This window comes from Polypterus senegalus, unplaced genomic scaffold, assembly GCF_016835505.1.
Source record: "Polypterus senegalus isolate Bchr_013 unplaced genomic scaffold, ASM1683550v1 scaffold_5575, whole genome shotgun sequence".
Lineage (NCBI taxonomy): Eukaryota > Metazoa > Chordata > Cladistia > Polypteriformes > Polypteridae > Polypterus > Polypterus senegalus.
The window spans coordinates 340-12,309 of record NW_024377424.1 but is presented as its reverse complement, the minus strand read 5'-3'; the positions used below and the strand labels follow the sequence as shown (position 1 = coordinate 12,309).

At 35.3% G+C, this 11,970-nt stretch overlaps 1 protein-coding gene across 1 annotated transcript; it reads left to right on the top strand.

Moving 5' to 3' along the window:
- Window positions 1–237: 237 nt before the first annotated feature.
- LOC120519318 (ethanolaminephosphotransferase 1-like) lies at window positions 238–6,929 on the top strand (the record flags this gene model as incomplete). The annotated part of the gene is made up of 4 exons (XM_039742437.1): window positions 238–306; window positions 3,197–3,305; window positions 5,488–5,562; window positions 6,667–6,929. Coding segments are annotated over 4 exons (516 nt in total), but the record flags the coding sequence as incomplete, so codon positions are not given.
- Window positions 6,930–11,970: the final 5,041 nt, after the last annotated feature.

The window sequence follows — 11,970 nt, the reverse complement described above, 5'->3', positions numbered from 1 at the left end:
AAACATCCTACATGAAAAGTTTACAATGATCAATTTTACTTCTGATATGTAAGTATACCATCATCATACAGTAGTTGTATTGACTACATTTATTTTGATGGTATATGGAATGAAAAAGGCTAAGTTTTAAATATAAATTACTGCTTGTTTGATGGATATGTATTTTAAAAGCAACTTAATAGTTATAAAAATGAGTGTAATGAAATTATTACTAATTTGGTGTCCTTTCTGTTTCAGTACAGTGCAGTTGATTCCAACCCTTTATCCATTTATGTTATGCATCCATTTTGGAATTCTTTTGTTAAGGTAAGTAATAATATTGCTTTATGTTACATTATTACTACTTTTAGGGAGCAGTATAGCAAAGCATTTTGTAAAGCTTAAAGTTCATTTTAGAGTGTAATTCCAAAAGCAATTACAGCACAAGCAGCAGTAAAATATCTACAAAAAATCTAATTAATATGTAGACAAAAAACAGAATTTCCTTTTTGTTTGAGAATTTATTAGCCACTAATGAGATTTAAAAAAACTAAAGTTACTAATGCATTTTGTCACTCATTACAAACAGAACCAAATAATCATAAACCAAATCTTTAGCCTAGGTTATGCAGTAGTAAAAGCGATGCGCATACTACTATTAATTCTTATGTTAGTTCTTCATGATATTTTACCTACAGGAAAAAATGTTTTTATTTGTCTCTTTGGGTAATTTTCTGTTTTAAAGAACATAGTGAGTTTTTAAGCTTTTTTTTTTTTGTTATGTTACTGTAGCAAGACAATGAGTTTTCCAGCTTATAGCACCTTATTGCTTAAAGAGTCATGGCCATAATATTTTCATCCATCCATCATCCAACCCGCTATACCCGAACTACAGGGTCACGGGGGTCTGCTGGAGCCAATCCCAGCCAACACAGGGCGAGGACAGGAAACAGACCCTGGGCAGGCGCCAGCCCACCGCAGCCATAATACTTTTGAACTGGAATTAGCCATTTGGCATTTTCACCTCATGTTCAAACAAGTTCAACTGACCTCTTCATCTGGAGTCTACCCTGAGCTACTTGGAATTTGTTGAGCTCCACTCTCTGTCATGTCATTTGAACCCACCCACCCTAAGCAGGGGCACTTACTTTCTTGGATGTTCTCACAAGCTTATTCTTCTTTATTAATCAAGAGTTTATAAACTCAAGAGTATGGAGGGTATAAACTGGCATGCTAATTGAAAGACTTCTTCAAAGGTTTAGCTTCCTCCTTACTGTCAGTGCCCCCAAAAATGCATGTAAAACTTCTGCTTCTCAGATCCATTAGTCAAGCAATCTCATGATCCCTCCTAACATCTTTCTATCTATCTAACCTCATCCACGATTTTGACCAGGTGGTACTATAAATCCCTCACTGTAGAGATCTGTATGTGTTTCATTTTAAGAAACAGTATAGAAAGTGCCATTTGTAAATCTGTACTCCATTGCAAATACATAAATGCATACTTGCATACCTTTTCAAATCTGTGCTATATCTACCTGTACTGTTAAGTGCCCATATGAGTACCATATACAATATCTCTGAAAATGCAGCATACTCTGAACAGCTGTTGGGTATATCCATGCAAAGAAAAATAATGCTTCTTGCAGAATGTTTTGATGAAGTATACATATTGTTTAGTTCATATTTTGTCTGATGCATGTTATCCTATCCAAAAGTATAATTGTGGATGTAAATGTAGTGCTTTAAAGTATGATATTATTGCATATAAAGTCATGCAGATACAGGACAGGAGCTTCAGCTAATGTTCATATAAAACATCAAATGTGATTCTGCAATTTTGATCATGTCATGAATGGTGGTGCCAGATGAGCTTGTTTGAGGATTTTTGTAAATGCTGATCTCCTGTGATTTTCTACAATTCTGTAGAAGATAATGTCTTGTTGATGAGAGAGTTCAGAAAAAAATGGCTAGACTGGTTCAAGCTGACACAAAGGCTGCAGCAACTCTGATAACCACTTTATACAACTGTGGTGGGCAGAAAAAGAATCTCAAAAGCCCAACACATTGAATCTTAAGGTGGATGGGCTATAACAGCTGAACACCGTGTCTGGTTTCTCTCCTGTCAGCTAAGAACAAAAGCCTAGGCTGCACTGAGCACAGGCTCAGTAAAACTGGAGAGTTGAAGACTGGAGAAATGTAGTCTGGTCTGATGAATCTCAGTTTTGCTGCTCAAGCAGATTGTAGGGTCAGAATTTGGCAACAACAGTATGAATCTGTGCACCCAATCTGCCTTGTGTCAGTAGTCTAGATTGATGCTGCTGGTGGTGTAATGGTGAGGACATTTTTTGTGGTACATTTTAGGTCTGTTAATACCTTGAATGCCACAGCCTATTTGAGTATTGTTGGTGACCATATGCATCCCTTTGTGGCCACCATTTACTAATTAATTTTCTAATGTCTATTTCCAGCATGATAATGCACTATGCCACAAAACATAAGTTGTCTCAATTTGGTTTCATGAACATGGCATTGAGTGTACTTCAGTGGCCTTCCCATTCACCAGATCTGAATCTGATAGAGCACCTTTGTGATGTGGTAGAATGGGAGATTAGCAGCATGAATGTCAATCTGAGAAATCTGCAGGAATTGCATGTTGCAATCATTTTAACATGGATCAGAATCTCAAAGGAATGTTTCCAGTATCCTGTGAAATCCATGCTATAAAGATAATGAGGCTGTTTTGAGAGTAAAAGGAGGCTCTTCCCTGTATTATTATAGTATATCCCAGTGATTTCCTCAGCGGGTGTATTTGTTCATCTGTTCAATTACATCACTTTTTTTCTTTGCTACCAATTATCAGAATTTTTCATCTTAATTACTTTCAAATTCCTATTAGAATTTTCTAGTCTTAATCTTAAAAATCACCAGGATTCACTGTGTTGCTGCAAATAAGGTTTAACCAGTACATTCTATGATTTATGTATCACCATGTGTGTATAGTTTATTTAAAAAGCATTTTGAGTAAATTTTCAATGGTGCCTGCACACTGCCAACATGAACGTGACTTTTGATCCCCTACTTTTACATCCTTTTCGTTTGGGATTCAAATTAAGTATATAAGTGTTCCGGAAAGTTTTGTTGACTAGCCTTATTTAAAAAATTAATTATATTGAATATTTAGTAACTTTCTTTTTTTTTTCTTTTTAACCCATAGATTTTACCCACATGGCTAGCACCAAACCTTATCACTTTCACAGGGTTTATGTTTCTTGTTCTTAATTTTCTAATGTTGGCTGCCTTTGACAGTGACTTTTATGCCTCAGGTAAGTAGAGCATTGTGAAATTAATGTTTTATAATCTGAAATTTGGAATTTGATCTTTCACATGAAAGTTAGTAAATCATTTACTGTTGTAAAGATATTTATAATTGTAAATCTCACCATTTGCATTTAGTTTTGTGAGAGACATTTCATATATATTGCCTAACAGGTAGCACTTGTGTTGCTCGTTTGAGCCTAGGAAATGGAAATAAAATGTTTATTTTTGAGTCATTTATTTTTATTTTATATTTACCCATACAACAGTTCATCTGTTTTATTATTGCATTGTATGAATGTGTGTCTGTGTGTATATACAGTTGAAGTAAGAAGTTTACATAAACTTGGTGAATTCTTTTAAACTCACTTTATAACCCCTCACAAACTTCTACTTTGTACAGGACAAAATTAATTTTTCCAACAATGTTCACAGACATAGTATTTCACTTTTCATTGACTATATCACAATTCCAGTGGGTCACAAATTTACATAAACTTTCTTAATATTTGGTAGCACTGCGTTTAAATTGTTTAACTTGAGCCAAACATTTTGGGTAGGATTCCACAAGCTTCTTACATTAAATTGCTGGAATTTTGGTCCATTCCTCCAGACAGAACTGGTTTAACTGAGACAGGTTCTTCAGTAGGCCTTGTTGCTCACACATGCTTTTTCAGTTTTGCCCACAAATTTTCAATTGAACTGAGGTCAGTGCTTTGCGATGGCCACTCCAATACTATGATTTTGTTGCAAAATGGGTTAAGGACAACAACTCTGGAGGGAATGTTGTGGTCATTGTCTATTTGAAAGATCTGAGCTTCAAGTTTCTTGCTGAACTCTTGAGATGTTGCTGCAGCATATCTACATAATTTTCCTTCCTCGTGATGCCATCTATTTTCTGGCGGAACCAGTAGTGTTTTGCATCTTGCAATGTGGCATCTGTATTTCTCTTCATTAAGTCTTCTGTGGATAGTAGTCTCTGACACATCTACAGTACATCTGTGTCCTGAAGACTGTTTCTGATCTGTCGGAGATGCCTTTGGGGCCTTTCCTTTTTGTTTTTTTTGTTTTTTTACAATAGTGAGGACTTGTTTGTCATCAGCAGTTCAGAGCTTTGGCCTACCAGTCCCTATATGCGATTTACTGAGTTTACCAGTGCATTCTTTCATCTTAATGATATTGCAGACAGTTGTTTTAGGTAATCCTAAGGTTGTACCACTGTCTCAAGTAGTTTTATCTTTGTTTTCAGTTTCATAATGGTTTCTTTGACTTTATTGGCACAGTTGTTGTTTTCATTTTGAAGAGTGGCAACTACAGACTTCAAAGGTAGTCTGTAGGTAGAAGCAAGCCTAGGTATCTTGTACCTGCACTAATGAAGCAATGAAACACACCTGAGTAATCACCAATGACTGTATTGTCAAATGTTCCAAACCTTATGTTGCCCTGAAATGGGGAGACTATGTCGAAAAAGTGTAATTTCTGCATGTAAATACCCCTAAATGACAGTTTGCAACGTGCACTTTAATTGTGTCTGAATTGTTTAATTTGTAATTTTAAACTGTGGAGCAGATGTGTAAATCAATGAAAGATGTGTTTGTCCCAACCATTATGGAGGGCACTATGTCTGTCTGTCTGTAACAAAACAAAAGTACAATTTAAAGCAAAATGATAAAGTGCAGTGACAAGGCATAAGGGAAGTATGAAACAACCCCTTGCAGACCATTAAATTTACAGTTGGGTCCATAAATATTTGGACAGAGACAACCTTTTTCTAATTTTGGTTCTGTACATTACCACAATGAATTTTAATGAAACAACTCGGATTCAACCCACTTTTTGTTCAACCCACTGAATTAAAGCTGAAAGTCTGCACTTCAACTGCATCTGAGTTGTTACATTTAAAATTCATTGTGGTAATGTACAGAACCAAAATTAGAAAAAAGTTGTCTCTGTCCAAATATTTATGGACCTAACTGTATAATATGATCCTTTTGCCTCATGCTTGTGTTTATAGTATAATTGGTGTTATTAAAAATCTAACCTTGGAAATTTGTCTTTTTTCTGTTTTATGCAAAAACAAATATAAATATTTAGAGTGTTCATGTTGTTTAAATTCTGTTTTAACAAATTCTGCATTTAGATTGTACTTTTATGTACCTTGTTAATCTAATTTATCACTTTTTCCAAAAGCACCAGGCCATGTACATGTGCCAAGTTGGGTGTGGATTGCAGCTGGTTTGCTGAATTTCATTGCCTATACTTTAGGTTAGTATGGATTTTTAAAAATTATTTCTTTTACATTTCTATTTTAAGTAAAACCATTTTATGTAATGACACTTTATTGAAGACATTATCGTCAATAATCATCATTGACATTTTCCTGTTCAGTGGCTGAAAAAGAAATATTGGTTATCAATCTTAAAAATACAAATTAAAGTATTACATTATTGCTACATGAATCAGTAAATGCTAAGAATAATATGGATATTTCCATCTAAACAAACTAAATTTGCTTTTGTAACAACACACTTTTTAAATTTGCTTTTTATAAGTAAATCACTTTGTCAGGTTTGCTCTTCTGACATTTATGTTTGCATCAGTACATACGGAGCAGGCATAAAGCATTCTAATACTCTATACACAGTCATTAATCACTTAATGCGGTATTGTGCTTGTGTTTTGTCTAAACTACATATTCTCTCCATTCTTTAAAAAGCAGGAACAATTCTTAGACTGTATTGAATTAATTTATTCTTAGCAGAGTCTTGCATCTAGATAATCTCAAAACATGTCCAACTTTTGATCCTATCATTCTAAAACTCAGAGTTTAACTTGCCACCCAGTGAAAATAAGTCTGTGCGCATCTATGTTAACCAAATGTCTTTTACATTTGACCTAGTTTGCTGGTATCATATGCTTATGAATATCCTAAGATATGATTTGAACAATCCATAACTACCTTAGAACTGCATTAAATCTTTCTGATTCAGATATGGTAAGTTCTTTGACAATTTTAAGCCGATCACTGTCTTTTCCATTTGAGTATTAGCCACACTCATGTGGAATATACACCCTTTTAAGCACAATTCTCAGTCTTTCTGAAAAAGCAAGGTGCTCTGAACAAATGTATATACATGCAGGAGACAAAGACTAAAAGCAGTGGTTTAAGTAGTCCTGTTGCATGCAAACATCTCCACCTCATCAATTTCTAAATCCAATATATTTTTTTTATTTGAAGTTTTTTGATTATGGATTATGTCAGTTAAACATACATTTTTAAGATTGTCATCAAGAGCAACATTTAAAAAACAATTTTTATCTTGGACACTTACATCTCTACCTATTTGTAATTTTTGTAATGTCTTATAGATGGTGTTGATGGAAAACAAGCTCGAAGGACAAATTCCAGCACACCATTGGGTGAATTATTTGATCATGGGCTAGACAGCTGGGCCTGCATATTCTTTGTTGTGACAGTCTACTCTATCTTTGGAAGAGGAGAAACTGGCGTGGGTGTCCGTACCCTCTATTTCATTCTGTGGGTTGTTCTGTTTTCTTTTATCCTTTCACACTGGGAGAAATACAACACAGGAGTGTTATTTTTGCCATGGGGTTATGACATTAGTCAAGTGGTAAGTGTATATTTATTTGGATATGTTTACATACTAACAAGTAATGTACGTCCCATGTTTGGAGGGTGTTTGTTAAAGTGTGACATACATGCTGATCTTTCTACCTGATTTATAAATTCGCTGTGGCTGTGGGCAGTTCTTGAACATTTGACCTTTAAAACTAGATACTGACTACTAGTGCTGGGTGGCATGACCAAGATTCTATATCACGGTATTTTTCATAATTATACGGTTTCACGGTATTCAAAGGAATTTTTCCCTATGCATGAATGGATGGTAACTACATTTTCCACTGCAATTACTGCAGTAGACTGGCTAAGAATAACCTATTCCACTGTCATGAGAATTGTACATTGTACAAAAAAAATTTTAATGTGCACACAAGTATTAATACAGGTTTGTGCATGGCCCCATAAAGTGATAGTTTTCAAGGGAGTGGCACTAATGAAGAGAAGGAATCACATTCCATGACAGTTGCAGTCAAAATATAGAACCTGTTTATTGAACGAATTTTGCAAACAACTTAAACTAAAATTTTGAGAACATATTTTCAACCATCCAAAGAGACGTTTAGACTTAGTAAAATATCCAGAGGTGCTTGTCAAAACTTGTATTGCACTGAAAATGTCTTAGAAAAGGAATAAATAGTAAATATTTTTTTGTACATCCAACTACACCTTCCGTTAATGTTAACAATCTCTGTCCGCTGACATGTTAAAGTGACTTTTTAAACAACTTTACCATCATTAAACTGTATAATATTTAAACTAATAAATAATAACAATACATAATAGTGCAACTTCCAGTAATAATACTATTAATTCAAGACTTCAAGCCCAGGTCCATTACACAGTATTCACCAAATAAAAATAAAATAAAACAAGTGCAACTTGGTGATGACATCTTTACCAACTGAACCCTCATTAAGGCAAATTGCATTAATATGGACCTTGCTTCAAGCTATAATGTATACATAAATAATAAAACTGCAACTTGCATTTATAATGCTATTTGTGGTACAGCCCTATGGAATCATATTAGGGCCACAGTGAAGGAAAAAAAAATACGGACACGGAAGAAAAAAAAACTATATGTAGAATAAAGTCATATATTGACTTTATCTCTCACATTTCCACTTTAATCTTGACGCTTATGTCGAAATTAAAGTCAACATTTCTACTTTATTCTCAGTTTATTTTGTCATTAAAGTAGAATGTCGTAAACTAAACCTCACCCTAAAATCAATGTTTAATTTACTAGATTTTCTCAAACCCTGTCGAAATTAATGTAGCACATTAAATGCTTTGTGTTAAGTGTTTCCCGACCCAGTTGTTAATTGCTACGCGTTCTCCTTAAACTGACTTCCTCCGCGACTAAGAGGAGGCGCAGGCAGCGATCAATGTACAGAATACATTCACTTCATGATATTACTGCTCTCTGAAAATTTAGAATGCTAACATAAATACTTGATATCATTTTCAGATTGAAATGCATTAAAGCAGGTATTAAACATGCACGGTATGTGGCGTTAGTGCTGCTCCCTCATGCGTAAGGGGTCCCCAGGTGAACGCTTCAGTGTAGAGAACTTTTATGGCAGGTGTGACGATGCTTCAAAAAACTGGATGTATGAATGGGTATCCCACAGGTTTAACTTAAATATTGCGTAAATGTTGGGTTCATGATTTGGTGGTCGGAGACATGAACACGGAAATCAATGGATGTTCTGAGTGGGTTTTCTTTATTGCATTTGTGCTGTCCCTGTCTCACTTACCAAACCCCCAGTTTCTACAAATACCCAATCGCCACACTATCAGCATTGTAATAGATTGTTAAGCCATCTGTAAGCTGAGAACGCTTGATTCTTCAAAACTTTTAAGGAACATTGAAATATCTTCGTTGAACATGTTTAATTATTCTATCCATCTATCCTTCCAGTGTCAGCCCCAGCCCCAACAAGAATACAGCCGAGGCAGGAACAATCCTTGCTAGCGCTGCAACACCGTCCTAACATGTTTAATTATCTATACTAATAAAAGGCAAAGCCCTCACTGACTCACTCACTGACTCATCACTAATTCTCCAAGTTCCCGTGATAGGTAAAAGGCTGAAATTTGGCAGGCTCATTCCTTACAACTTACTTACAAAAGTTGGGCAGGTTTCATTTCAAATTCTACACGTAATGGTCATAACTGGAAGCTATTTCTCCATATACTGTAATGGAGTTGAGCTGGATGGCCATGGGGCGAGTTTCATGTGACATCATCACGCCTCCCACGTAATCACATGAACTGACTGTCAACGCAGTACGTAGAAAACCAGGAAGAGCTCAAAAAAGCGCTGAGCAAAACATGCATTATATAGTTGAGAAGGCAGCGGCAATAAGAAGCGACTGACATATACAACCATATTCATGAGTGCTGCTACTTCGGAAACAAAGCATGGTGTAACCCTAAAGTTTAAATTAAGTTCATACACAGGCTGCGCTGGCGCTTGTAATTTAGTGCCTGCCCATATAAGGCCGTCCGCCAGCGGCAATCCAATAGAAGCACTGCAGCTAAATATTCACGGGTGAAGGACTGTGCTTATGCAGAGGAAGATGAGATGGTCAGGGTGGTGTTTGGCACAAATTCAGCTAAACTGCGAGAGAAAGTTTTAAGTGCCGGTCTTAACTAACATTACATACAGCCATGGACATCACATGAGATGGCACCAGCACAGCTGGGAACCTTCGATGCAAGAACACCAAGCTGCTCACGTGAACTGACGCGAGTGCACAGACAAAAGCAACAGTTCCAAAGAGTGCTGAACAAAACAAAACAATTGAGAAGGCAGCAAAAAATCTGAAGCGCCTGATACATACAAGCATATTCATAAGTGCAGCTACTGCGGAAACAAAGCATCGTGGTGGAAAAGTGAATGTCCTGCTAAAGGAAGACAGTGTAAAAAAAAAAAAAACCCGTGCATGCAGTTTGTCACATCACAGATAAAAAGGAAGACGAGCTGTTTATTGATGCAGTAAGGAACTAATCGATGAATGAAACCTCTTATCTTACAACGATTGACAAACACGGAATGTAACTTGAACACATCCTACAAATACGAGCCTGATTGAAAGAAATAATGATAATCAAATCCTTGATGACAGCAACATTCAATAACACTCACAAAACAATTACTGTATATTGACAATCATGTTACGCTATTTTTAAAATGTTCCCTTTTCTTTTCATAACTTCTACTTCTCCACTGCGATACACGGGTATATATATAAATGTATATATATACCCCGATCTACAATACATACTTTAGCATAGACAAGCCACACGCTGTGGCGCAATTGTAGAGTCTTCGCCTCTAACGCCGACATTCGAGGTTCGATTCCCGAGAGGGGATGTACTGACTATGTACTGCCGCTACCCGATTCATTTTACCTCGTGATCTCCTTGGTTTGGGACGTATGAAAAATATTAGGTTAACGCAGAATCATGTTACGTTATTTTTAAAATTTTCCGCTTCTTAGCACAAGCACAGCTGAGAAGCTTCGATGCATGTACTCCATAACGCTAAAAATAACTCTTTAATCACACTTTCAATTCCAAGCAAACGGGAACTTTTGTCAATGCATGATTTCCTGGTACATCCATTACACTGATGCACACATCACAGCTACAAAAATGTTACAGTCGGAATAAAGCGCTGCTCCTACGACTGATCATTTCGACTACCCGAAAGTAAGCCTTGATAAAAGCATGGTTTTGTGCACACTGAAAAGCAAGCAAAATTAGATGCATTACAGAAAGTGGACTTTGTGGCTCTTACTGGGGATTATTGGACTTCCGTGACCGCTAGTAATTCTAAATACATCTAATTACAAAATGTTCAATGATCACAGTTTTAGCCTAATGTACAAAATAATTTTGGCTAATGTTACTCAGAGTTTAAAGAGTAAGCTGGTCAAATTACCTTTTATGTTTCTGACTTATTTTTTTAAGAAGAAAAACTGCACTTTATGGTGAAATTTTGGTTATTATTTAAAGACGATACTATTCTGAAAATGTACTTAAAGTACTTAAACTAATCGAGTCCTACCCTAATATATATATATATAGATATATATGTAGATTTGTATATATATGTGTATATACTGTATATATATATATCTGTATAGATGTGTGTGTATATATATATATATGTTTATATGTTTATATGTATATATATATGTTTATATATGTGTCTGTGTGTGTGTGTATATATATATATATATATATATATATAGAGATATATATATATATATAGAGAGATATATATATATATATATAGAGATATATATATATATATATATAGATAGATATATATATAGATAGATAGATAGATAGATATGACAACAACACTCATATCAATGACAAAACAATTACATTAACAATCATCTTACGTTATTTTAAAATGTTTGCTTTTCTTTTCATAAGTTCTTTAACACACTACTTCTCCGCTATGGCTGGTATTCTGCTAGTATATATATATATATATATATATATATATATATATATATATATATATATATATATATATATATATATACCTCGATCTACATACTCTCAAATAGATATGCCACACGCCGTGGCTCACTTGTAGAGGCTTCACCTATAGCACTCGACATCCGAGGTTCGATTCCCGTGAAGGGATGCACTGAGTATGTACGCGCGCTTCCCGTTTCATTTTACACTCGCATCTCCTTGGTTTGGGACGTATGAAAAATATGCGTTAACGCAGAATCATGTTGCGTTATTTTTAAAATGTTTACTTTTCTTAGCACAAGCACAGCTGAGAAGCTTCGATGCATGTACTCCATAACGCGTCAAAAAATAATGCATTTAATCACACTTTCAATTCCAAGCAAAGGGGAACTTTTGTCAATGCATGATTTCCTGGTACATTGATTACACTGATGCACATATCACAGCTACAAAAATGTTAGAGTCGGAATAAAGCGTGTTCCTACAACTGATCGCAAAATTTCATTTCAAAAGACTACCCGAAATGG